Below are 26,805 nucleotides of genomic sequence, written 5' to 3'. Positions count from 1 at the left end.
CAATTTTTGAAGCTTTTCAGGTGGAATTTTTCCCATTCTTGCTTGATTTACAGCTTAAGTTGTTCAACAGTTGTGGTATTTTAGGCTTCATAAAGCGCCACACATTTTCAATGGGAGACAGGTCTGGACTACAGGCAGGCCAGTCTAGTACCCGCACTTTTTTACTATGAAGCCACGCTGTTGTAACACATGGCTTTGCATTGTCTGGCTGAAATAAGCAGGGGCGTCCATGATAACGTTGCTTGGATGGCAACATATGTTGCTCCAAAACCTGTATGTACCTTTCAGCATTAATGGTGCCTTCACAGATGTGTAAGTTACCCATGTCTTGGGCACTAATACACCCCCATACCATCACAGATGCTGGCTTTTGAACCTTGCGCCTATAAGAATCCGGATGGTTCTTTTCCTCTTTGTTCCGGAGGACGCGATGTCCACAGTTTCCAAAAACAATTTGAAATATGGACTCATCAGACCACAAAACATTTTTTACACTTTGCATCAGTCCATCTTAGATGAGCTCGGGCCCAGCGAAGCCGGCGGCGTTTCTGGGTGTTGTTGATAAATGGCTTTTGCTTTGCATAGTAAGAGTTATAACTTGCACTTACAGATCTAGCGACAAACTTTAGTTACTGACAGTGGTTTTCTGAAGTGTTCTTGAGCCCATGTGGTGATATCCTTTACACACTGATGTCACTTTTTAATGCAGTACCGCCCGAGGGATTGAAGGTCCGTAATATCATTGCTTACGTTCAGTGATTTCTCCAGATTCTCTGAACCTTTTGATGATATTAGATGGTGAAATCCCTAAATTCCTTGCAATAGCTCGTTGAGAAATTAAACTTTTGGTGGACAAAATGAGATACCTGTATATACTGTATATGTATATACATATACAGTATATATATATATATATATACATACATACAGTATATGTGTATATACATACATATATATGTAAATATACATATACATACATATATGTGTATGTACATATATGTATACGTATATATATGTACATATACGTGTATATATGTACATATACTGTATATGTATGTATACACATGTATGTATATATATATATATATAGAAAATATATATATATATACACATATATACAGTATATATATAGATGTTTTTGTTCACATGTTAAAGGTGTTTGATAAAAATACAAACATGTTTAACACGTGCATATTCCCTTCTTTCATGAAGACAAGAATATAAATTGGTGTATTACCTTATTCTGATGACTTGCATTGATTGGAATCAGACAGGATTCACAGTAGTTGTTAAGATACACAACTTTGAATTGTGGAGGGGGGAAAAAGTCATATTTCCAACACCACATGAAAGTGATTGATTTTAGCTTTTTATCTGTCCAACTGCCATACTCGTTTTTATACACTTTACCAGCGGTACATTGGGGTTAACTCCGTAGCTCGCTAGCTTGTATGAGCTAGTTTACTGAGCCTTTTTTTTTTTTAACGCATGCAGGATGGAGCAGCACTTTTATTGTGAAAACAGGGACTGCGCGGTCAGTACGGAGAGAGTCTGTTGAAATAAAGAGTGCCTCTTTCCTTCCTGACGGTCGTTTTTTTTCTTCTTCATACTAAGCTCACAGCAGCCAGCGTCACCTCATAAGATTCTCTCTTGAATGTCAACCGAGTGACGTCGTGTAGATTAATGATCAGTGATTTTTAAGTCTACTCCTCCCCAATCGCCCGGTAGCTCGCCATCATTCTAACGGACACCCCTGATGTAAACAAACTGCAGCGTCACAGGCCACTCAACTATGGTGCGTTCACAGGCCGCCGAAAATAGGACAAAACGGCCCTCGCCAAATACTCTCATCAGTGAAGCATAAACATTAAAAAGTGGGCTTTCTAGCAATTAGGAAGGTTTGTGTCATGTTTGTTCTACAGAAATCTTTTTTTTATTTTTAAATAGCACACCCCGCAACCCCAAAAGGGACAAGCGGTAGAAAATGGATGGATATATATCCCACCCCATCTTTTTCCTTTTTCATGAATTTTGGAAAAAGCTCCAGGGAGCCACTAGGACGGCGCTAGAACCGCAGGTTGCCGACCCCCGCTCTAAAGTAACAGTCAGTACTGTATTACCTCTGGAATCACTTGAAGCAAATGAGAGGCTGTTGGTAAAACTCCAAGGTTGATGATAAAATCAATTGGAAATCTCATGTAAAAAATATACAACATAAAGTAGCAAGACACACGTCAATAATGAACAAAGCAAAACATGTTCTGGACCAAAAATCCTTTCATATTCTTTAGTGCTCACTAGTGTTACCATATCAGAGTTTTTGTGTAGAAATATGGGGAAATAACTACAAATGTGCGCTTCATTCACTAACGGTGTTGCAAAAAAGATCAATGAGAATAACACATAATGTTGGATATAGAACATACAAACCCTTTATTTATTAAATCACAAATATTGAAACTCAACGATTTGGTGCATTTGCAAACAGCTAAAATTATGTACAAAGCAAACTATAACCTGCTACCCAAGAATGTACAACAATTCTTCTCAACAAAAGAGAAATATAATCTTAGAGGAAAATCTAATTTAAAATATTTGTATGCACGTACAACACTTAAAACCTTTAGCATATCAGTATGTGGAATTATGGAATGGATTAACCAAAGAAATCAAAGCAGCAATATGATTCAGTTTAAGAGACTGTCCAAACTACAAGTGTTCACAAAGTACACAGAACAAGAATTATGAACATCTTGAACCCTTTTTTTTATTATTTGGACTAAGATAATTTATGCATTTAATATTTGTTTACTTACTATGGTATATTATTTATTTGTTCACTCTTATGTTACAGAGAACAAGAAAATAGGATAAAATTGCTATGGTATGTAAAGGAGTAGGATTAAGTAAGCTCAGCTTCTTCCTACTCCTTTTCGGACGTGCTGTAATGAGACAACTGGAAATATGTGATGAATTACATTGTACTGTATGCAAGTTCGAAATAAACTGAAACTGAACTGAAGGTGCCCTTTTAGTTCTCTTGAATGACAGTGTTTGAACTCTTATGGTACAACAAGGCATGTGATTTTGTGTGTTTTTGAATTAGGAACTTTATTGAAACGGCAAAGGCAAACAAACAAACAAATATATTGTACAAACAGAAGACATACAAATAATAAAAAAAGTGGGGCAAGTTCACTTCTGGAAGGTTGAGCGTAAATGAGCTTTGTAGGCTGGAAAATAAATATGAAAAAGATGTTAAGAGGCACAACTCCCATCAGCATCTTCTAACAGATTCTCACCTTCTTGATTTGACCAAAGCTCAGCAGCAGTCGTGTTCAACGGACTTTCTGTGTTGGGTTCTGAAAGGACCAAACAAAACTTGCATCAGGCCGACCAAACAAAGCGTTGGGAACTTGTTCAGCGAGCGGGTACCTCCGAGCAAGCTCTGGATGGACAGCAGGACTGAGCGGACGTCCAGGAGCGCCGACCATTTGTCCTTAAGGATGTCCAGGCAGATGTAGCCCTGCTCGTTTACGTTGGGGTGAAAACACGTAGACAAGAAGCGGACTTGAGGAGCCTGGTAGGGATAGCCGGCTGGGAACTCCAGAGACAACTTGTACCACAGACCCTCGTACACCTGAGACACACGCACACACAAGCGTGAGCGTAGACAGCTTCTCCTGACGGACACAGAGGCAATCCAGAAAGAGGTCTCGTACCGTCCCCTCAGCGCCGTTGATAGTTGCGATCCATTTGAAGAGGTTTTCCGATTCGGGAAACGCCGTGATCCCCTTATCACCAGCCATCTGCATTATTAGCACAGGTGACTTCACAATTACAAATAGCGACATAGTCATTAAAATGTCTTCTTGCACTATACACTAACAAAAACTAATTGTTTAACTTTACTTGGCAACTGTATTCAGTATTTGGACATGTTACTACCTTTGGTATGAATATTCAAATACTGTAGCTCAGTCCACCCTTAGTAACTACAGTCTGTGTAATAACGCTTGTTACTCGGGATGTAACGATATCAAAATCTCACAGTATGATATTATCACGGTATTAAGGCCACGGGACGATTTTACTGTGGTATTTCAAAATATTTTTAATGCCGTGACGCATCACACCAAAACTTGGTGTGTAGTTTTTTTCTGGCTCTTTTACTTTGACGGTTCTGAAAATAACATACATCTCTCAGAATCCAAGAGATTGTGCACTACAGCGGTCCGCAACGAGGGGGGGGGGGCCTGAGACGTAGGGCGAAGGAGAAAGTAGGAAGTGAAGTGTGTTCTACTTCATAGTGGATAAGAGGAATTGTTTTTTTCAAAATCCATTCATAACTTTTTAAGTTATGTTGCTGACAAAGAAACAAACCCTGGCGAAAACCTAACCTCTGTGGCGGCGGTAATAAAGCGCGCTGTGTTCGTCAAGTGTTCCAAGTCAAAAGCACTTGTTGCACACCGAAGCTACTTAATAAGCTACCATCACCCAGAAAAGATGAAGCCAGCAAAATTAGACGACAATTTGTGAGGCATTTACATTATTAAAAGTTCAAATGTGAGTTAACTTTTCAGAGAAACTGTATTTTCCATTATGTATTTTCGGGCCTCCCTATGTCTAGCATTAAAAGATTGCAGTTGGTACAAAATGTGGCTGCTAGACTTTTGACAAGAACAAGAAAGTTTGATCATATTACGCCTATACTGGCTCACCTGCACTGGCCTCCTGTGCACTTAAGATGTGACTAAGGTTTTACTACTTATGTATAAAATACTAAACGGTCTAGCTCCATCCTATCTTGCTGATTGTATTGTACCATATGTCCTGGCCAGAAATCTGCATTCTTAGAACTCCGGCTTATTAGTGATTCCCAGAGCCCCCCAAAAAAGTCTGCGGGCTATAAAGCGTTTTCTATTTGGGCTCCAGTACTCTGGAATGCCCTCCCGGTAACAGTTAGAGATGCTACCTCAGTAGAAGCATTTAATTAAGTCCCATCTTAAAACACATTTGTATACTCTAGCCTTTAAATAGACCCCCTTTTAGACCAGTTGATCTGCCGTCTCTTTTCTGAGCTGCCCTCCTCTTCTGCGTGGAGAGGTTATCAGGTGACCACATATGAGGCGCTAGCTCTTCAACGTTGGGACCCGGGATGGACTACTCCTCTGTGCATCAGTTGGGGACGTCTATGCGCTGCTGACTTGTCTCCACTCAAGACGATCCCCTGCTGGCCCCACTATGGACTGGACTCTCACACTTTTAACTAGATCCACTTGACGTCCATTGCACCGGTCGACCAGGGCCGGGGTCCCCACATCTGCGGTACCCTCCAAGGTCTCTCAATGTATCCCACTGGGTTTGAGTTTCTTCTTGACCTGATGTGGGATCTGAGCTGAGGATGTCGTTGTGGCTTGTGCAGCCCTTTGAGACACTTGTGATTAAGGGATATATAAATAAACTTTGATTGATCGATTGCTTGATTTTCAAAACCGTTTAAAAAAAAAGTCCATTGAGACTAACTTCTCGGAAAGTAAAAATTGAGAGACACAGAGGATGGTACCGCACAATACTGTGCACTAAAAATACTTGTTTGTAGTACTAAATGATTAGAACATTTTAGCATTATGTTTGTGCTCAATTACTCTAAACATTCCTGCCACTTCGTTTTACATATTATGGAATGTTTAAGTCATTTATTTGTGAGTGTTTTTTTTTTATTTAAGTGGGGAAGTGGGGGCGTAAACATATGCCACAATAACATCGTACCGTGGCCTTAATACCGTGATAATAATATGAGATTTTGTTACGTTCCTAGTAGCTTCGGTGTGCAGCAAATACTTTCCCTTGGCACGGTGCACCTTCACCGAGTCAGTTTTGGATTGGAATGCTCGAGACAGAGAGGTTATGTTTTTGCCAGGGTTTGTTTGTTGGCAACAGTTATTATTAGGATTTTGAAAAGAAACAATTCTTTCTTATGTACTGTACTACAAAGTGGTATACAATTCATCCCCTGCTTCTTCTTTCACCCTCCTTTATGGCACTCAACCCCCCCCACATTGCAGTCCCATGCTGTGCAGAGTATTCTGGGCGATGAAATTGATTTTTTCAAACTTGCCAAACCAAAAGTGCCAGGAAACAGACTACTCACCAAGTTTTCGCTTGATATCGTAACGCGTCGCAGCATTATTGAGAAGATTTTGAAACCGCAATATATATTGTTACATGTTCTAAACTTTGGTGTGGATCCTTTCAAGCACAATAAGTAAACACAGAATGGAATGGTTAGCTTAAGAACATTATATCCTTTTGATAAAGATGCAATCAAAATCGCTCACCATCAGAGTCATCAGCTCCTTTTGCAGCCTGCACACAACAAAAACACATTTTAAAATGAAATACACAACAATCAGTCCAGATGTTAAAGAGAGTATTACTATTAACCTCAATATGTTCCTTCCCTAATAAAAACACATAAAATGGGCTCCCCCTCAAACAGGAGAGTGTTAATAATGACACATGACCTACGACCTCTGAACTGGCAGGGACGGACATGAGGGGACTCTTGACATCACAGGGTGCATCTTCGATGACTAAAACAGACTTGGCCACCAACTGTGTCCATGTTTTGCTTCTCACCGTTTTGTCACCGAGCCTTTGGCGAGGGTGATGCCGCCCTCGCTTCCCTTCAGCGCCGCCGCAGATGCTCCAGCGGCCGGGTCCACATTCTGGGATGCCATCACTGTTCCAAGTAGGCCTTTGTAATAAAGAAAACCGGTGTCGTTAGAGACCGTTTCACTACAGTACTTGTACTGTACTAATACTGGCTGGTAGTGATGGGTTGTTATGGTTATTTCTTTGAAGTGAAAGACAGTAGCGCGCTCTTTAAAGTGAATAGGTCATTTTTTTCTTCTTTTCATGTCTGTTTTTTTTGTTAAAGCCGCACATGATCAGGTTGCTACACAAATTTGCAGGAAACAAAATCAGTTTCCCTGTAAATAGAGGGAAATGTACAAGCACACACAATAACATCCTTTTGCATGAGATGGGTCTTTGTTGATGTTTTTTAGTTTTATTTTATATATTTTGTAGCAGTCTGCTCTATGTTGAGCACATTAATACAACAATAAAAAACGTCATATTTGTACTTCATAAAATTACTTTACACGTATTTTGGTAATCAATCAGTTTATGCAACACAAAATCTAAAAGAGCCATTTTAGTAGCGGAAATTCAATCACTACTGACTGTGAATGTTACACTAAACAACTCTACACACATTAATAACTTACAGACCATTACTTCAAAGTTTAATCTGATATTTGTAGGATCAAATCCTCAATAATTTGACATTCCATCGTGTTGTTACTCCTTTAGCTCTGGCGGCTAACAAGTATTAGCGTGTTGGTTCTGGCAAGAATGCCGCAATACATAAAAAAACATTAAAAGCTCCTGGTGTCGGGTAAAGTAGACGCAATGTACGTTTAGACCGAATAAAATGTGTTGCTATACTCACCCTCTGACACAAAAGATAAGACAAGAAAAATATGTTATGTCCTTGATTTGAAATCAGCCTACTGCCGCCCCCAGTTTAAACGGACCGATACTCAAAATTTGAGCCAATCAGCGACTGACTTTTAAATACAAACCTTCGCTGATAGCCAATAACAAGCCTCTTTAACGAGGGCCGTGTGTTGTGATTGGACTGGAGCATTATCCCGGAACTAGGGTAACAAAACCCCGAACGCTTCGATGTTATGACGTAATTACTTTTCTGTCCAGGACCAATATATTCGTAATTCTTCAAAATGGACCATTGTTTCGGACTGAAAAAGTGAAACCCGTAGAAAAACGACAAACATGTTTAAATATTTCCATTCTAGCGAAGATCATGTTTGATGCACTACCGCCCCGACCCGCAGCACGGCGCTAATCACGCATGCGATGACGACGAGGACGCGAGGCGGAAATAAAGATGACCGGTAGTAGTCGGCGCGCTTCCTCTTCGGTTTGTTGTGTCCAGCACGCTCCACAAAGATGAATGCTCCTCCAGCTTTTGAGTCATTTCTGTTGTTTGAGGGGGAGAAGAAGATCACAATCACAAAAGACACCAAAGTCCCCAACTCGTGTCTATTCACGCTGAACAAGGAGGACCACACATTGGGCAACATCATCCGCGCGTAAGTAGAGGCTAACCTAACAAGATAACTACCATCTGGTCGTCAGGGTTATGATTCATTTGTTTCAGTTAAATTTAAAGTACCACTGATAGTCACACACACACACGCTAGGTGTGGTGAAATTACTATCTGCATTTGACCCACCGCCTTGTTCAACCCCCCCGGGAGGTGAGGGAAGCAGTGAGCAGCAGCGGTGGCCGCGCTCTGGAATTATTTTGGTGATTTAAAGTAAAAGTACCACTGATAGTCACACACACACTAGGTGTGGTGAAGTTACCCTCTGCATTTGACCCATCCCCTTGTTCCACCCCCTGGGAGGTGAGGGGAGCAGTGAGCAAAAGCAGTGGTGGCCGCGCTCGGGAATCATTTTGGTGATTTAACCCCCAATTCCAACCCTTGATGCTGAGTGCCAAGCAGGGAAGTAATGGGTCCCATTTTCATAGTCTTTGGTATGACTCGGCCGGGGTTTGAACTCACAACCTACCTACCGACACTGAGGAGGCTTCAGACATCAATCCATCCATTGTCTACCGCTTGTCCCTTTCGGGGTCGCTGGGGGTGCGGTAGCCTATCTCAGCTGTTTAACGATATACATGAAGAAGCATTATCATTATGTGGTTTGATTGCCACATTTCAACATATCTGAAAAGCAGTAGGCAGAAGTAAAGCTTATATTTAACACTACCTCTTATCCATGCCTTTTACTGATAGTTAATTCACACCATAACTTGTACATGTTTACATTAAGTTCACTTGCTGTTTGAAAGAAGGGAATGTGTTGGGAAAAATGAATACGCTATAACTTAATTGCCTGCTCAGTGGCCTTGTGGTTAGTGTCCGCCCTGAGATCGGTAGGTCGTGAGTTCAAAACCCGGCCGAGTCATACCAAAGACTTTAAAAATGGGACCCATTACCTCACTGCTTGGCACTCAACCTCAAGGGTTGGAATTGGGGGTTAAATCACCAAAATGATTCTCGAGCGCGGCCACCGCTGCTGCTCACTGCTCCCCTCACCTCCCAGGGGGTGGAACACGGGGATGGGTCAAATGCAGAGGGTAATTCCACCACACCTAGTGTGTGTGTGTGTGACTATCAGTGGTAATTTAACTTGAACTTTTTATTAGTGTGATGGTCAATGAATGTTATACAACAGTGTAACCTCGATTTACGAACTTAATTGGTTCTTCATCATGGTTCGCCAACCCAAGACTTTGTATAGTGAAACAGGGTTTCCCATAAGAATCAATCTAAACATGAATAATTTAGTTCCAGCCTCGACAAAAGTCAAAAATGTATGACATTTATAAACAGCATGATCGTATTGTAAGACGATTTTTCGTTGTTTTGTCGGTTGGACCGGGTGTGAAGCGTAGCACTATTATTGTGAGGCCGCCAACCGGGCGTGTGTGATTGGTATGAGAAAAGACTTGACAAGTTTTGAAGAAAATCTCACATAAGTGACTTTAGATTTCTTCTCTACCGCCTTTGTTTCTGCTCAGCTTGTATTTCATCCTTCTAAAGCAGTTTGAGTATCAATATACATTTGTTCATGTTATTAATGCACTTAACTGTAATCTAAACACGGACGTGAAGCTTCTCCTCACTCCAAGCAGCAATGTGCACCAGCAGCGTTCGCTCCAATAATGTTGTCTCACGGCGATTGAGGGTAAAATTGTCTTGTCCAGAGAACGACTTGCCATGGCTTTGGATCTGAGATTTTCATCAGGTCCCCCTTTCTTTGTGCAGTTCTGATAGCATTTTGGAGCCTGTGGCTCAACAGTATCTGAACGCCATTACACATTTCCCCAAACTACGGAACGGACCGAGGGTCAAAAATTTCCAGACCCCTTGTGTTGAAAAATGATAAGTGTCATAACCTCCTTACACATGCTCCCATCTTCCCAAACGTTTTGATGGCGGGTCGGGACGTCGGGTGGGATTAAGACCGCTAACGTCATGCATGCCAGCCAACTTGCATAAACCGCGCGGCGCAAATGTTTCTTTTCCTAAGAAAGTATATTGTTTATTTTAGTATTTAAAAAAAAAACACTTCGTTAAAATATTTCAGTGTGTGTGTAAGTATTTTCTGAGCACATTCCACATTATCACGTTAATAACTGATATGAACTGTTCCTATTGTTTACATCCCTAATTGTATAATTTTCTGTGTGATTTGAACAGACAGCTGCTGAAAGATCCTCAGGTTCTCTTTGCTGGTTATAAAGTTCCTCATCCTCTGGAACACAAGATTGTCATCCGAGTGCAGACAACACCGGACTACAGTCCACAGGTAACAGTGGAACACACACACCCGCACAAACATGCTGCAATCAGACTTTTTATTTTGACAGGAAGCCTTCACAAATGCCATCACTGACCTCATCAGTGAGTTGTCCCTGCTGGAGGAGCGCTTCAGAGTGGCCATCAAGGACAAACAAGAAGGCATTGAGTGACGTCACTCCTTCACCTACAATGTTTTCTTATTGTAAATAAAGACTTTCACATTGTCTTTAATGTCCTTCAAAATGTGTATGATGCCAACTTTGTTTAGCATTGAGCATTGTCACTACCCGATCAGTACCGGAAGACCACGCCACTTCCGGTCTACTTGTTTTACGGCAGTTATGGTCGTACCATGGTTTTCTTTTTTGTCATCTTTATTTCAGTACCAAGTGTTAACGTGTGTTGTTCTCCAATGAACACTTTACGACAGTTTTATGTTCCCCTTTACGGCTATTCATGCTGGAGGCGGGGCAGTGGGGGCTGCTGGGATATGGCACAAAATGGAGGGAACTATGTTGACATGTTGGCTGCCTCAGTGTCTGAATAAAACTCAATATACTTAATATACGTTGTGTCTACTAAGTCTATATCAACATTGGTAGCAGAGGATGGTTTGAAGATGGCTGCGAACTACAGAGTACCGCCGAAGTTTGACGAAACCAGGCCGTATGAATGTTGGAAAAATGAAGTTAACATATGGGCACGAGTTACCGAACTCGACAAGAAGAAGCAGGCGCTTGCTGTGGCTTTGGGTCTGGAAGGACGAGCCAAGGATATCGCTATGGAGATACCAGCAGACGACTTGGACAAAGACACTGGTATGGCGACATTACTAGCAAAACTGGACGGTGTGTTTCAGCAAGAAGAAAAGGACCGCGCGTACGAAGCGTATTACCAGTTTGATCGTTTAATGAAAGACAGTTCCGTTTCAATGGCAGACTACATAATTGACTTTGAGCAGCGATACAACCGAATTAAAAAGTACGACATGGCGCTTCCAGATGCTGTGTTAGCCTTCAAGTTGTTGGACACGGCCTGCCTCGATGAGAAAAACAGACAACTTGCACTAACGGCGTGCCCCGACCTAAAGTTTGCGTCCATGAAGTCGGCACTCAAGCGGATTTTTGGAGCGAAAACGGCGCCAGGTTTGTCGCACGGGATTCAACTAAACCAAGATGCAGCTTTCTTCACTGAACAACGACAACGACAAGGACAGGGAAGACGGAACACGTTTCAACAGAAGAGTGAAAGGACACCGTTGCCGGGCACCAACCCATTGGATAAGTTCGGTAAGCGTTCAAGATGTGCCGTTTGTCAAAGCACATTTCATTGGGCCAAGGACTGTCCTTACAAGAAGAACGAACAAGTAAGACTAACAGAAGACGAAAATGTAGAAGAAGTTAACATAACGTTGTTGACAAATGACCCTATGTCTGACGCTGAGATTTTCATAACTGAATCCCTGGGATCAGCCATCATAGACACGGCATGCACTCGTACAGTATGTGGGGAGAAATGGCTTGACAGTTATGTTAGTTGTCTCAGTCAAGAGCAGACAGACAAAATGATGAGGACAGAAAACACCAGTTCAAGACCATTTCGTTTTGGAGATGGCAACTTAGTATATTCCACCAGAAAAGTGAAACTACCTGCCAAAATAGGACAAACAAAATGTCACATTGAGACAGAAGTGGTCAACGCTGACATTCCACTGCTGCTGAGTAAGTCCTCACTGAAGAAGGCAGGAACTGTTTTAGATATGGAGAATGACAGAGCAGTGATGTTTAAACAGCAGATTCCTCTTGAGTTCACCAGCTCAGGACACTACTGTGTGGACATAAGAGACAAAAACAGCACAACACAGCAAATGAAAGATGACGTGATACTTGCAGCGACAGCTGAAGATGAAGTCCTGACAGTGACAGAAAACATGTCTTCAGCCGAAAAGCGCAAAATCCTTCTCAAGCTACACAAACAGTTTGGCCACGCATCTGCAGACAGGCTGCAGAGGCTAATTCAAAGCTCGGGTAATAAAGACAAGGACTGCCTCACTATTTTGCAACAAATAGTGCATGATTGTGACATATGTCAGAGATACAGCAAAGCGAAGCCGAGGCCAGCTGTTGGTCTGCCTCTAGCTACCGAATATAATGAGACGGTGGCGGTGGACCTGCATGAGTTGGAGCCAGGAGTGTGGTATCTACATGTGATCGACCAATTCACCCGGTTCAGTGCAGGAAGCATTGTGAAGACAAAGAAGGCCTCTGAAATGGTCAACGCCCTCATCCACACATGGATAAGTGTTCACGGCCCTCCTCGTATTTTGTACAGCGACAACGGTGGAGAGTTCAATAATGAAGAGTTTCGTGACATGGCCGAAAACTTCAACATCGAGACGAGGACAACAGCAGGATACAGTCCCTGGAGCAACGGGCTGTTGGAGAGACACAATCAGACTCTCACCGACATCCTACTGAAGGTGAAACGGGAAAATGGATGTGACTGGCACACTGCCCTAGACTGGGCTCTTATGGCTAAGAACTGTATGCACAGTGTTCATGGTTATAGCCCACATCAACTGGTATTTGGTCAAAACCCTAACCTTCCCTCTGTATTAATTGATAAACTACCTGCACTCGAAGGCACTACTGTTAGTGCAAGGGTAGGACAACACATATCAGTGTTGCATGCTTCTAGGAAGGCTTTCACTGAAGCTGAATGTTCAGAGAGAATAAGGAGAGCGTTACGTAAGCAGCTCAGATCCACAGATGAAAAATATGAGACAGGAGACAAGGTCTATTACAAACGAGCTGACAGTACAGAGTGGAAGGGACCAGGGGTAGTTATTGGTCAGGATGGGGCTGTTGTATTTGTAAGACATGGTGGTATCCTTGTTAGAGTACATCACTTGAGGCTTAATAAGTTACACACAACTGCTCAAAGTGAGGTTCTCGATGACACAAACAGTGAGATAATTGTACAGAATCAAGCAGCAGACAGTGAAAACACAGATGTAGTGAACAGAGCCACAGGTGGCTCATTCAGTACACAAAACACAGATGCTGATAACGAACAGGAAAGTGACAGAGAGTCCAATGCAGGAGAGGGAACTCATTCGTTAGTGACTCATAATGATGTAATTCAAACTCAAATGGAGCACAATGTCTATAATGATAACCCTGTTATTCCTGTGTCCAGTGTCAAGGTAAAAGCGGGACATACTGTAACCTTTATGAAAAGTGATGAAAGTGTTCTATGTAAAGCAAAAGTCCTAGGTAGAGCAGGCAAAGCCACAGGAGGGTATAAAAATTGGTATAACCTGCAATTTATTGAAAATGATGGGAGTCATGGTCAAAAAGAAGCTGTTGATCTGTCACGTGTGAATAGTCTCAGCATTGAGTCCGATTCAGAAGTCATGGATGCTGATGTACTTATAACAAAAGACATATCATTTGATGAAGCTAAACAAATAGAGATTGAAAACTGGAACAATAATAATGTTTTTGAAGAAGTTGAAGATACAGGCCAAAGATGTGTTTCCACCCGTTGGGTCTGTAGTCTAAAAGAAACTGAGAACGGTATTGTGCCTAAAGCTAGACTTGTAGCCAGGGGTTTTGAAGAGTTCAATATCCAACAGTTGCAAAAAGATTCACCAACCTGTGCTTCTGAATCCCTGAGGTTATTGCTAGCAGTGATTAGCCAAAATCAGTGGAAGGTCCATTCTATGGACATTAAATCTGCCTTTTTGCAAGGCATGGAGTTATCAAGGGACATTCATGTTCAACCCCCCCCAGAAGCAAACAGTAAAGGAGTGCTATGGAAACTTAAGAAATGTGTATATGGTCTTGCTGATGCATCACTTTATTGGTATAATAGAGTGAAAGAAATAATGCTGAGCACAAGTGGTAAAGTGTCACAAGTGGATCCTGCAGTCTTTTATTGGTTGGATGAACAATGCAAAGTTAAAGGGGTACTTGCATGTCATGTGGATGATTTTCTCTGGGCAGGTTCACAAAACTTTGTAACTGATGTGATTCCTCGACTGAAGTGTGCGTTCCGTGTGGGACGTGAGGAACATGATAATTTCTGCTATGTAGGAATGGACATTGCCACTGTAAATGGTGTAATTGAGATGAATCAGCAGGACTATATTGACAACATGCAACCCATAAACATGCAGCCAGCACGTGCTATACAGAGAGATTCAGCTCTTAGTGAAACGGAAAGAGAGCAGCTGAGATCAAAAATAGGACAAATTCTTTGGGTTGCAAAACAAACTAGACCTGATGTTATGTTTGACGCTTGTATTTTGGCATCTATTCTGAAAAATGCTACTGTGCAGTCCATTCATGATGCAAATAAGGTGATTCGTAAACTTAAAGCAGGAAAGGTTACTCTGAAATTTCAACATTTGGGTAATAGTGATGCTTTGAACTTGACTGTTTTCAGTGATGCCTCGCTGGGAAACTTGCCTGATGGAGGTACTCAAGGAGGGACATTGATCACTCTCATGGGGGAAAACGGGAAGTTTTCTCCTCTCTGTTGGCAATCTAAGAGGATCAGGCGTGTGGTGCGGAGCACCCTTGCGGGAGAGACACTCGCTATGTCGGATGGAATAGACAATGCTATTTTCCTTTCTACTCTTTTTTCGGAGCTCACTACTGGGACCACCAAATTAAATGCTCCCACGTTGGTCTGTGTGACTGACAATCACTCTCTTTATGATGCCCTTAAGTCCACTAAACAGGTCACAGAGAAGAGACTTCGGTTGGATATAAGCGGGATCAAGGAGCTCATTCAGAGTAAAACAATCAAAAAGGTGCTCTGGTCAGTGACAAAAGCCCAACTAGCTGACTGTCTGACGAAAAAGGGGGCATCATCCCTAGTGCTCTTGAAAGCACTATGTGAAGGACTGTGGAATCCACCCTAATTGGAATTCACCCTAATTGTTGTTTAAAAAAAAAAAAAAAAAAAAAAAAAAACACAGGCGAGAATGCTGATTGTATTTTGTTATTTTTCTTGAATGTTTTTCAATTGCCTTTTCCCTTGTTGCACTTGGCTTTTGTTTTTCTTATTTTAAAGAAAGAAGAGGGAGATTGTTAACGTGTGTTGTTCTCCAATGAACACTTTACGACAGTTTTATGTTCCCCTTTACGGCTATTCATGCTGGAGGCGGGGCAGTGGGGGCTGCTGGGATATGGCACAAAATGGAGGGAACTATGTTGACATGTTGGCTGCCTCAGTGTCTGAATAAAACTCAATATACTTAATATACGTTGTGTCTACTAAGTCTATATCAACACCAAGTTCATGTAAAAGATAACGTGCAAAATAAACGTTCTTTAAGAATACAGTATTTTGAAACCATACAGATCTGTACAGAAACCCGAACGATGTGCTTAGCAGCGTTAAACTACAAAGAAATTGGTCTTTTTCATTACCTACATAATTTCTAAAACTGATAAGTGTACATTTTGGTAGGTCTGCAGGTGTAGATTTAAGTCCATCATTTGAAAAAGAAATTACTCGATGGGAGTCCGTACCCATTCATTGTAACGATAGAAGAGTGAAAGAGCAGCGATTTTTGTTAAATCTTCCCCTTGTTCGTTTTTTTATTCTTGTTCTTTGTTACAAGATAAGTTATTTTTATTCAAATCAAAACATTCAACTATCACATGTGACGTCGCAAAAGATTGCTAGAAAGGCAGTGATGTAAGTCTCCGGGGTAGTGACAAGCATCGCTGTGTCATAATCCAGTGATTCTCAAACTGAGGTACCCATCTAGTGGTACGCCAAAGAATCACTTGATTGAAGTACAATGTTTTATTTTTCTATTTTCCAACATTGTTACTGTTCAAACTGTGTGTAATGCGGCCTAAAATATTAAATGTACTTGTTAAATAAAACCTCTGCCTTGTTTTTAATGAATACTAAGGTCTACTATGCTACTAGGTTTTAATGTTGGTCGTTATTGTGGTACTTGGAGAGCCAAGTATTTTCTGAGGTGGTAAGTTTGACAACCACTGATGTACACAAATGGTTTCTACCATCATGTTATACAGGTTTTTTTTTTTTTTTTTAAATGGCTGTTCAAACGCTACTGGGTAGAAGAAAAATGTCTGAACGCGCCACATGTTGCTTGAGGGATAGAAGGGAAAACATTTCAGGCCTTGCTGGAAGTCTGCTGAGAGTCAATGTATCTTTTTATCAATGGAACCCTCTTAAAATAGTTCTTCACTACTAGCACTAAACCATCATTTCAGTTTGCCGCACTTCAGATCCCCCTGATGTAGTCGAATAAATCTTCACATGACACGTACCATTTACCACTTACCATGAATTGATTTAAGTGGACCTTGACTTAAACAAGTTGAAAAACTTGTTCAGGTGTTACCATTTAGTGGTCAATTGTACGGAATATGTACTGTACTGTGCAATCTACTAATAAAAGTCTCAATCGATCAAACGTTTTGTTTCTTTTAAAACCGACATTAAAATTACAATCACAGCCTGCTGCTGGTCACATGATCAGTTATGGAGGGGGGGGGGGCGGTTGCAGAGGTCAGTCTCTGTCAGCTTCCATAGCTCTCTGCATCTTCTCCACCATCCACGGAGGCACGGTGAAGGGCTTCATCTCGTCCATCTTGACGTCTGGACAGTCCCTGCAAACACACGCACACACTCAGCGCATGCAGGTTACCATAGCGACGTCAAGACTCACTTGTACTCGTCACTGCGAGACAGATCCTGGATGTCCTCCTCAATCAGCAGGTAGGCCTGACCAATCAATCACATATTGTATGATCTTCAACCATTCTGACTGTCGTCATGGTAACAAGAGCTTAATCTCACCATCTTCCCTCCTGTCGCCCTCATATGGTGACGCTCGGCCAGCCACTGCTTGTCCTTTGTGTCCGCTGCATACTGGCACACACACACACACTATGGTCATGCGTAAGAACTACTCATTCTCAACACGTGTTACCATGAAAACAACTATGTAGCCATTGTGGCAGCTGAGGTCACGGTGTGTGTTTACCTTAAACAGGTCAGCGTGTTTGATATAAATCCGTCCTCTGGTCCCGCCCATCCCGAGTGCCCTGCACAGTAACACCACTACATGTAAAGTTACACACTTGATAACGCTTTAATGATGGCCACAACTTGACCCTGGAACAGACTATTTCTATTCATATGGTTAGTTGTCATGCTTTACTATTGAGACTACACTTCTTTTTACACTTGTACGACACTTAAGAATGTTAAAATAAGACTTGAAAAAAGGACATGTACACTTGATAAAGCTTTTACAATAGCCACAGTAGACCATGGAACTGATTATTTCCATTCACATGTTTTGTTATGTTTAACGATTATACTTCGGTTCATTTCTTTTTACTTTTGTATGACAATATTAAAATGTGACTTAAAAACGACATGTACACTTAAGGATTTCTATTAACATGTTTTATTCTTATGTTTAACTATTATACACTGCTTAACTTCTTTTTACACTTGTGTGACACTTAAATGTTAAAATGTGACAACCTGTACACTTAAAGCTTTTATGATTTTGTATTTACAAAAATTTAGTTTATTATGTTTACATTTTATACACTGCTTCACTTCTTTTTACATTTGTGTGACACCTTAAAAATCACATGTATGCTTAAAGCTTTTGTGATGGGCAAAGTTTGACCCTGGAACGGACTATTTATATTCAAACCATGTTTAGTTATGTTTAACTACTGTAGACAGCTTCACTTCTTTTTACACTTGTGTGACACTTGAAAATGTTCAAATGTGACAACCTGTACACTTAGCTTTTATGATGGTCACAGTTTGACCATGGAACAGACTATTTTATTTACACTATGTTTGGTTGTTATGTTTAACTATTATACACTGCTTCACTTCTCTTCACACTTGTGTGACACATTAAGAATCATAGAATGTGACTCAAAAATTACATGTACACTTAAGGGAAAACTGCACTCTTTGGGGGAATTTTGCCTATTCACAATCATGAGAGACAATAAGACAAAAGGTTTTTGTTTTTGCAGTCTAACATGTAAAAATTGGCTTGTTCTTGGTGGCTAGTAATGCAGCCAATGGCAGCAATCCATTCTGCCTTTAAATCACTTTCAAAAATGCATCCAAAAAACGCCAACAATACTTCATATACATTCCGTAACCCATATAAACCAAGCTGTAGCTACATTGTTATTGTAGGAGCAAACACTGAGGAACTGTTTTTCTAGCATATTAACATATCGCCATGCTATATGAATTGATTAACGTGGACCCCGACTTAAACAAGTTGAAAAACTTATTCAGGTGTTACCATTTAGTGGTCAATTGTACGGAATATGTACTGTACTGTGTAATCTACTATTAAAAGTTTCAATCAATCAATCATGGTATTAGCCGTAAACTAGCCTCTGCGTCAGCAGCTGAATCGCTTTTGAGGTTGTATGCCCAACACAATGCGATAGGACCCCATATCTGTACTAACTGAAAAACATGAACAATCATATTACAGAATCTGTAAAGTATTAGCTCACATTTCATGTTTTGTTTGTACACAGTTAGGTCGACAAGGTATGTACTGCAGTTGTAATAATAGACACGATGTGCTGCATGTGTCATGATTAATATCATAGTGACTCACTTAATGGACAGTTTGGTCCAGCTGGCCAGGGAAGTTTTTTTCAAGTTGACTTTGGGTAAGCACACCCTTTATGTCAGCATAGCTGAGCTCCAAGTTCCACAATTATAGCCGCAAGTCAGGCCGATCTCACTCTCTCAGCTTCCGTCTGCTCCAACGTTTCACCCTGTTTGTGCTCGCTTCTATAAGCAGCAGTTCATCCTCCATATACAGGTATTCAGCTTCAAAAAGATAAGGTTGTGGATCCTCATTTGTCCAAAATAGTCGTCTTTGTTGTCTGTTACCAAGTCTGCCATGATTAGAACACACTTGCGTTGGTTTCCAGAAGTAGGGACACACATTTGTTGCCGGAAGTTGGAAGTGCGCTGCTATTGAAACGGAAATAAATGCGCCGAGGAAAGAAGTTCCAGTAATGCATAGAAGGATGAAAACACGGTAAATATTGAACACATTACATATTGTTATGAACGTGTCTGTTACTACATTATATAAATACTTACAGTGTGTATAAAATGTTGATGGAGGGTTTTGAAGTTGTTTTAGAGGGCTTTAAAGGCTACAAGGTGACTCCCATTAGCCGCATTTTGCAAGCATTTTTTAATCATCTTTAGGATCCTAAAAAACTAAAAGATATTTGTGTTGTTGTCTTTTATAATTATGAACAATAAATAAAATTCCCCATTAGTGCAGTTCCCATTTTAAAGCTTTACATGACCATAGTTTGACACTGAAACAGATTATTTGTATTCATCAGTTTTGTTATGTTTTACTATTATACACGGCTCCACTTCTTTTTACATTTGTATGACACGTTAAGACTCATAAAACGTGACTCAGAAATGAGATGTCGACTTAAAGTTTTAAATGACCGCAGCTTGACCCTGGAACACATTGTTTCCATTCATTTATGTTATGTTTAACGATTATACATTGGTTCATTTCTTTTTACTCTTGTATGACACCTAAGAATGTTAAAATCCATCCATCCATTTTCTACCGTTTGTCCCTTTTCGGGGTCGCGGGGGTTGCTGGAGCCTATCTCAGCTGCATTCGGGCGGAAGGCGGGGTACACCCAGGACAAGTCACCACCTTATCGCAGGGCCAACACAGATAGACAGACAACATTCACACTCACATTCACACACTAGGGCCAATTTAGTGTTGTCAATCAACCTATCCCCAGGTGCATGTCTTTGGAGGTGGGAGGAAGCCGGAGTACCCGGAGGGAACCCACGCAGTCACGGGGAGAACATGCAAACTCCACACAGAAAGATCCCGAGCCCGGGATTGAACTCAGGACTACTCAGGAGGCACATGCACTAACCCCTGTGCCACCCGAATGTTATAATGTGACTTTAAAATGACATGTACACTTAATAAACCATTTATGACGACCGCGACTTGTCCCTCGAACATTTCTATTTCCTTGATTTGCTACGGGTATACATTTTTTGCCTGGGCAAACAAACGTGAGTTTTTGATAGCGTTCCCTACCTTCCGTCAATCATGTCATGTGACACCATGTGATGTTGATGTGACTCACTTGTTGGCTCTGGAGCCCAGAACGAACGTGCTGCCTTCAATCAGCCTGGACGGGTCCCACTGAGTGAAACAATCAATAAGCCGAGGTGCGCTAGCATATTAGCTCCTCCTCCTTGTCGAAGACTCACCTTAGGTCCTTCTTTCTTGATGGCTTCAGACTTGACCTTGTTGCTGAGGACATAAAAGAGTGTCAGGTCCTTCCTAGCACCACGGGACAAAAGCTCTTCAGCAGCGATACTCACTGACTGGAAACGGTCAAAGAACGATCTGACGCGGCTGCACCACCGATTCGGTTTTTCCTCTGAGGAGACAACAAGCTGAGCCGAGTGGTCCACGGACTACATGAAGGGCCGCTTACCTTTTTGGGTACGGGGCTTCCTCTCTGGCTGAAGGCGTCTTCTCTGGACCTCTGGCAGAGCGGGAACACCAATCGCACGTCAGACGCGTCCAGAAGAGCTACGAGCGCGCACGCGATGTCCTACCTTGATGCCCACCTCTGAGCCGGACTTCTTCACGTCACTTTCCGGAAACAACAGTTTGGCCTGCGACGGCATTGCGGATCACCATGGCAACCCCAGAGAGAACAACACAACGACAAGAACAGGTTCAAAAGCGTTCTGGGATATTTGGCGGTGTCGCGGCATTGCTCCTACGTGTTCCAGAACGTTCCTACAGGCCTCCTTTATCAGCTGATCAGTCTGGACCTCCTCTCCAACATTCTCCTTGACGTTTTCCGCAGCCTTCTCAAAGAACTAGAAGCAGTAGAACCCTAGTAAAAACCACGCACACGCGCACACATGCAAAAACCGCTGACCTTTTGGTATTTCCTGAACACAGCCATGATGTCATCATTGAAGCTGGGCTGTAGGACCGCCCTCAGAAGGTCCATGGACACCTGAGGGTCTGTGTAACTACACACACACACACACACACACACACACACACACACACACACATTCTTGTATTTGTTACCTTCTTGAGACCTCCGAAAAATGCCTCCCTCTTTAGGACCACCCTTTCTAGATATATAAAGATTTATTTTACAACATTAATAATATATACATACTACGCAAATATAAAAAAAGGAAGCTTTTAGTAAATTTTTTGTTTGTAATTGGTTTTTAATCATTATTTACCTCAAGTTATTACAGTATGTCTCTATAAACATGTTTATTTTTTTATTTTTTCATAATTTTTTGCCAAAGGGGGCGCATTTCAATTTCTTACACACACTTGTTATTACATATATTGGCCTGAGGGGGAGCACTTCAAATTTTTACACACACTTGTTATTTCATATGTTGACCAGAGGGGGAGCACTTTTAAAACCGACCCACGGTCAATTTGAAAAATCCTTCCTTTTTGGGACCACCCTAATTTTGATAGATTTCACCACTAGGGGTGCAAATGAGATCTGTATTTTTTGTTTTTGTAATGTGCTTAAGGCCGATGACAAACGAGTCACGGACCACAGATGCCCCCTGTTCTTCACTTTAGGCAACCCAGCTGTAGAAGCTAACTGTTATAGTCTTAGTGCCGTAGTGTATTTGTCCATCCTACGGTCACATATGGGATGCGGGTTGTCTTACGTCAGCACCGGAAGTCGTAAACTCAGCTGTTCACCTGGCAGGTTTTTTCGGGGATGAATAGGGAAGTCCTTCTTTAGCTGCCGTCTTGTTTTATCATATATTGCTACCTTTGCACCTGTCAATGTTTACTTTTGTATGCACATTAAATCAACAAAAAAAAATCCTGACTTTGGAGCAATGTTCACGGACTCTAGTATTTGGCTCTCTATTAGATGCAATGGTTTTCCGTATTGGGACCATGATTCCGGTCCTAACTTGTTCACCGGTCCTCATATGGAAGGTACTTTTCCTTGTTGATGTCTCAAGAAGGGTAGGAATACAAGAGAACACACAAAGTGTAGGAGAAGCTAGGAGTGCAAATGAGATCTCTATTTTTTGTAATGTACTTAAGGCCAATGAGAAACGAGTCATGGACCACAGATGGCCCCTGTGCCGCACTTTGGGCAACTCAGCTGTAGAAGCTAACTGTTAATGGCCTATAGTCTTAGTACCGTAGTGTATTTGTCCATCCTATGGTCACATATGGGACACGGGTTGTCTTACGTCAGCACCAGAAGTCGTAAACTCAACTGTTCACCTGGCGGGTTTTTTCGGGGATGAATAGGGTAGTCCTTCTTTAGCTGCCACCTGGTTTTATCATATATTGCTGCCTTTGCACCTGTCAATGCTTACTTTTGTATGCGCCGAGTCATACCAAAGACTATAAAAATGGGACCCATAACCTCCCTGCTTGGCACTCAGTAACAAAGGGTTGGAGTTGGGGGTTAAATCACCAAAATGATTCCCGGGCGCGGCGCCGCTGCTGCCCACGTGCTCCCCAAGGGGATGGGACAAATGCAGAGGACAAATTTCACCACATCTAGTGTGTGTGTGACAATCATTGGTATTTTAATCTTTAAACATTAAATCAACAACAAATCCTTCCTTTGGAGCAATGTTCACGGACTCTAGTATTTGGCTCTGTATTAGATGCAATGGTTTTCCGTATAGGGACCATGATTCCGGTCCTAACTTGTTCACCGGTCCTCATATAGAAGGTACTTTTCCTTGTTGATGTGTCAAGAAGGGTAGGAATACAAGAGAACACACTAAGTGTAGGAGAAGCCAATGGAGGCAGTAGAATGTCAACTCAAATCAGTTCTCACCTGACTGTCATTTGTGATCGTCTTCCCCTCCTGTGAATGTGTCTGTGTTTGATCATCAGGTTCCATGGGTTCTAGGAAAACACACAGACAGCTAGAAACCAGCTAACACGATTTAAAAAAACTACGTCTCCATTCGTTACCGGGTTGTGTTCCCGGCCGTCCTGCTGCATCCAGTCCCGGTCTCCCTCTCCACGGTGGGCTCCCATCGAACCAACTAGCGCAGCTAAGCTAACAACAGCTCAACAAGCTAAAGTAGTCTCAAATGTCACCATATAACGTGTCCAACGAACCCGAAACGCGGTATTAATCGTGTAAATAAGGGCGGTCAGGTTGAAGCTAAAGCTAAACAAAACATTTAATGACTCACTTTTTTACGTGAGACAGGTTCAGATTTTGTCGAATTATTCCGGTTTCCGGTCACTTCAGATTAAAAGCCTATTGTTTTGAAACTAGTGACTTCCGGACTATCCACATTTACAAAGATTTTGGTATAACATAGAATTGTGCCATTTAAGTCAGTGTATGCGTTGGTTATTGAATTTTAATTTTAAGGATGGGAATTGACTAACAAAAACCATTGGTTTATTTGAATTTTATTTTGAAACACAAAAATAAAATTGAAAGACAAAAAATGTCTTCATTTTCAGTGTTAAAGAGCAAATACTGGAGTTACATTTTTATTTCATATAACAAACGTTAAAATTAGCAGTCAGCAGAAACAAAAAAACCTGACATAAAACGATGTTTTTCCATATATTGACACCGGAAACGGAAGTTGGTATTTATAGACAAAACCGCGAAACGACCTATTGTTATATCCTGCGTTTATATGTAAAACCTTTTACAAAAAAAACCAGGATACAGTTGTATTATTATTTTGTACAATTGTTTTGTTTCTACTGAATGGTGATTAAAATGTTTGTTATATGAAATAAAATACAAATAAATTAATCAATGTATGTTTTTGTTTTTCAATGTCTAATTGAACTAAACCACTGGGTTTTTTTTCAAATACCGTTGATGAAAAGAAAATTCAATGACCAAAACATACACTGACCCATTTGCAGCCCGTGGCTCGCTTTTTTTATTGAGCCATGGCCAATTGTAGAATCAAAAGTAAAAAAAAAGAAAAAGAAAATGTAAGAAAAAAGGCACAATGTAAATGAATAGCTTAAAAATATTCAACAATTATTCAAAGTGCCGCAACCTTTAATTTTTCAATACGCAGTGTAAAAAAGTTTGGACACCCATGAATTAGTACAGTGAATTGAAAAAAATATGTATTGGAGTCTATACAGAGCACTTACATTGGAGACAACACAAGTCAACAACTCTGATGTTTCTTCTTTTAATCAATATTTAGTCCATTTATCATGAGTTTGGAGTACCTTGCAAGCACTCTTGTGTTGATACTGCATGTGGTGCAAGTTCTTCCAAAACAACTTTCAAAATTCAGCCAAAAGATAACAGGCATGAATGTTGAATATATCTTTACTGGGCGTGAAACTGCATTTTGTCTGTCGGCAAGACGTAAAACAGAGCATATGTACATTCTCCAGCCTGCGTTCGCTCATATTTACAAAAGTTCTGCTTGCTAGAATTCACAATTGCAAGGATAATTTGAACAAAGAAAGAAAAAAAAGCTGCTGATTGCAGCTGCAATTTTTGTGTTGGTATTAAAAATCACAATAAACAGACTCTTACAGAACTATAATTTAAAACAATCATCTGTATTCCATAACATTTAAATAGCTGATATCTCCTCAAAACGATAAGCATTTTAAATGTTTTATGAGTCATGTTTCCCTTTACACAGCCTGCAAATCCAAACTTCATTTACACGTTAAGGTAATAGTCTCATGTTTTCATTCATCAAAAAGACACTTTTACAAATGTGGTTGGAAACGGTCAGTTGATTTGTTTTGTTTTAGCAAAACTTAAACTTAACACAAACATTGAAAGCCAGCAAAGCTCCAAAGAAAGAAAACAACCCAACTAATCACAGAAGCAGGAGTCAACCTAAAATAAAACAGACACTCAATCAACCATCTGTTCAAATAATGGCAATATAGTGTTTTGCATATTGTTCAGCTCTACTCATCGGAAATGAAAACATGGAGTTTTCTGCTCAAGATTCAAGCAGGAAAATATTTAAGAAAAACATTTCATGCACTAAGAAGCAAACATGACACACGTAGTATGAAATAAACAAAAAAAAAGGTGCTGGATTGACTTCAGCATTAGTGTAAAGGCAGACACACTTCTACTTGCACATACATATATATATACTTTTTTTTAATAACACTTTGGTTTAGTTTAGAAGAAACTATTGTAAACAGTACAATGCAGAAAACATGTCTCTTTAAAAATGTTAAATTTAAATCAAACAAAAAGCGTGGATGGGAAGTTGAAAGGACATCAACAGACTTGAGATCAGTTTCACTGTACATTATCTACACAGCGGCCAGCAGGCGCCTGATTGGACCAATCACAGCAAAGAACACCAGAGGCGTAGATTGGGAGGAGCCTGTCCCACTAATTGAAAACAGGTCACAAGATCTTTCTGGGGTAAAGACATTATCGATCTTGTTGTGTGACATCACATATGAATATAAAACACAAACTGTTCTGTATTCAGCTAAATTCCATGTCAAACAATTTTATGAAGTCCACACAGAGAAGCAGCTCCTGCTGCTCCAACAGTTGTCTGTGATGTCAAAGCGTGTTTCTGACTCCTCCTCATGCCGATTTCTAACGCTTAATTGAACAGGAGGCGGGAACTGAAGCCACCGTTTCTGCGAGTCCAAAAGGGTGACAAACAAAGAAGATAGCTGCCTTGTCGACCAATCCCCAAGCGGCGTCTGTGAGGGGACCAATGAGAGGTCCTCCTGTGACGTCACAAGTGGGATGTTTATTATTGCTGCAACAGAACGGTCCAAACGTGCTGATGTCAGAGCTTCGACCAATCACAACACAAGGGTATGATATGGGTAAGTGACAAAGGCGGAGGGTGCTACAGATGCTGGTGAGGGAAAAAGTGAAAGGATGGAGTCACAAAGAAAGTCACACCTCCTTTATACAGTGGCTATCTTGTCTTGCGGACTGCTGCTGCTGCTGCTGCTGTTGTTGTTGTTGTTGTTGTCATGGCTACCTGGTGAGATCACCGTGCTCTGCATCCTGTCAGCAGGTTTGGGGGCAGAGTCTCTATCGCCCGCAGCTGTGTGGGCGGGGCCAGGAGAGGACAAAGAGGAGGACGTACGTAAGGAAGAGGGGCGGTATGCGGCCAGCAGCTCGGCTAGACGCTCTGGCGTCGGACCCCACTTAGTGAAGCCGGCATCGTTCTGCAGGAAGAGAACTGCAGTACCATGGACCGCCCTGTAGTACATCTCCTCCCT

At 41.2% G+C, this 26,805-nt stretch overlaps 5 protein-coding genes across 9 annotated transcripts in view; 2 read left to right on the top strand and 3 right to left on the bottom strand.

The window, feature by feature from the left end:
- Positions 1-3,085: 3,085 nt before the first annotated feature.
- LOC133652051 (ubiquitin-conjugating enzyme E2 C-like) lies at positions 3,086-7,664 on the bottom strand. The gene is made up of 7 exons (XM_062050385.1): positions 7,520-7,664; positions 6,643-6,760; positions 6,342-6,369; positions 3,723-3,809; positions 3,436-3,640; positions 3,303-3,362; positions 3,086-3,233 (listed from the first exon to the last, which is right to left on the bottom strand). Exons 2-7 carry the CDS (start codon positions 6,741-6,743, stop codon positions 3,196-3,198), a joined length of 519 nt encoding a protein of 172 aa, XP_061906369.1. The 5' UTR covers positions 6,744-6,760; positions 7,520-7,664; the 3' UTR covers positions 3,086-3,195.
- A 275-nt stretch (positions 7,665-7,939) lies between these two features.
- On the top strand, positions 7,940-10,690 carry LOC133652058 (DNA-directed RNA polymerase II subunit RPB11-a). The gene is made up of 3 exons (XM_062050397.1): positions 7,940-8,183; positions 10,365-10,473; positions 10,535-10,690. Exons 1-3 carry the CDS (start codon positions 8,041-8,043, stop codon positions 10,634-10,636), a joined length of 354 nt encoding a protein of 117 aa, XP_061906381.1. The 5' UTR covers positions 7,940-8,040; the 3' UTR covers positions 10,637-10,690.
- A 338-nt stretch (positions 10,691-11,028) lies between these two features.
- On the top strand, positions 11,029-15,710 carry LOC133652031 (uncharacterized). Its single transcript, XM_062050352.1, has 2 exons — positions 11,029-12,945; positions 14,916-15,710. Exons 1-2 carry the CDS (start codon positions 11,086-11,088, stop codon positions 14,916-14,918), a joined length of 1,863 nt encoding a protein of 620 aa, XP_061906336.1. The 5' UTR covers positions 11,029-11,085; the 3' UTR covers positions 14,919-15,710.
- Positions 15,711-16,930: 1,220 nt separating this feature from the next.
- Positions 16,931-23,840, bottom strand: LOC133652040 (deoxynucleotidyltransferase terminal-interacting protein 1-like). 2 transcript variants are annotated; one of them, XM_062050364.1, is made up of 13 exons: positions 23,551-23,840; positions 23,411-23,481; positions 21,491-21,587; positions 21,330-21,428; positions 21,159-21,218; positions 21,035-21,085; positions 20,919-20,977; positions 20,805-20,847; positions 20,678-20,736; positions 17,506-17,566; positions 17,319-17,390; positions 17,188-17,243; positions 16,931-17,128 (listed from the first exon to the last, which is right to left on the bottom strand). In XM_062050364.1, the coding sequence occupies exons 1-13, from the start codon at positions 23,614-23,616 to the stop codon at positions 17,029-17,031; spliced, it is 894 nt and encodes a 297-aa protein (XP_061906348.1). In that variant the 5' UTR covers positions 23,617-23,840; the 3' UTR covers positions 16,931-17,028. The 2 variants fall into 2 exon arrangements, with proteins under 2 accessions (XP_061906348.1, XP_061906357.1); XM_062050373.1 differs by having other exon boundaries at positions 21,171-21,218.
- A 701-nt stretch (positions 23,841-24,541) lies between these two features.
- Positions 24,542-26,805, bottom strand: part of LOC133652010 (mRNA (2'-O-methyladenosine-N(6)-)-methyltransferase-like) — a 35,239-nt gene continuing 32,975 nt past the window's right edge. For 2 of the 4 annotated variants that reach the window (XM_062050333.1, XM_062050324.1), the window contains exon 15: positions 24,542-26,803. In XM_062050333.1, coding sequence (XP_061906317.1) covers positions 26,485-26,803 — 319 coding nt within the window. In that variant the 3' untranslated portion in view covers positions 24,542-26,484. The remainder of the gene's footprint in view (positions 26,804-26,805) is intronic. The other 2 variants (XM_062050318.1, XM_062050340.1) reach the window with 2 other exon arrangements.

This window comes from Entelurus aequoreus, linkage group LG01 (assembly GCF_033978785.1).
Source record: "Entelurus aequoreus isolate RoL-2023_Sb linkage group LG01, RoL_Eaeq_v1.1, whole genome shotgun sequence".
In the NCBI taxonomy this organism is placed as follows: domain Eukaryota; kingdom Metazoa; phylum Chordata; class Actinopteri; order Syngnathiformes; family Syngnathidae; genus Entelurus; species Entelurus aequoreus.
This window is presented reverse-complemented; position numbering and strand designations above follow the sequence as displayed.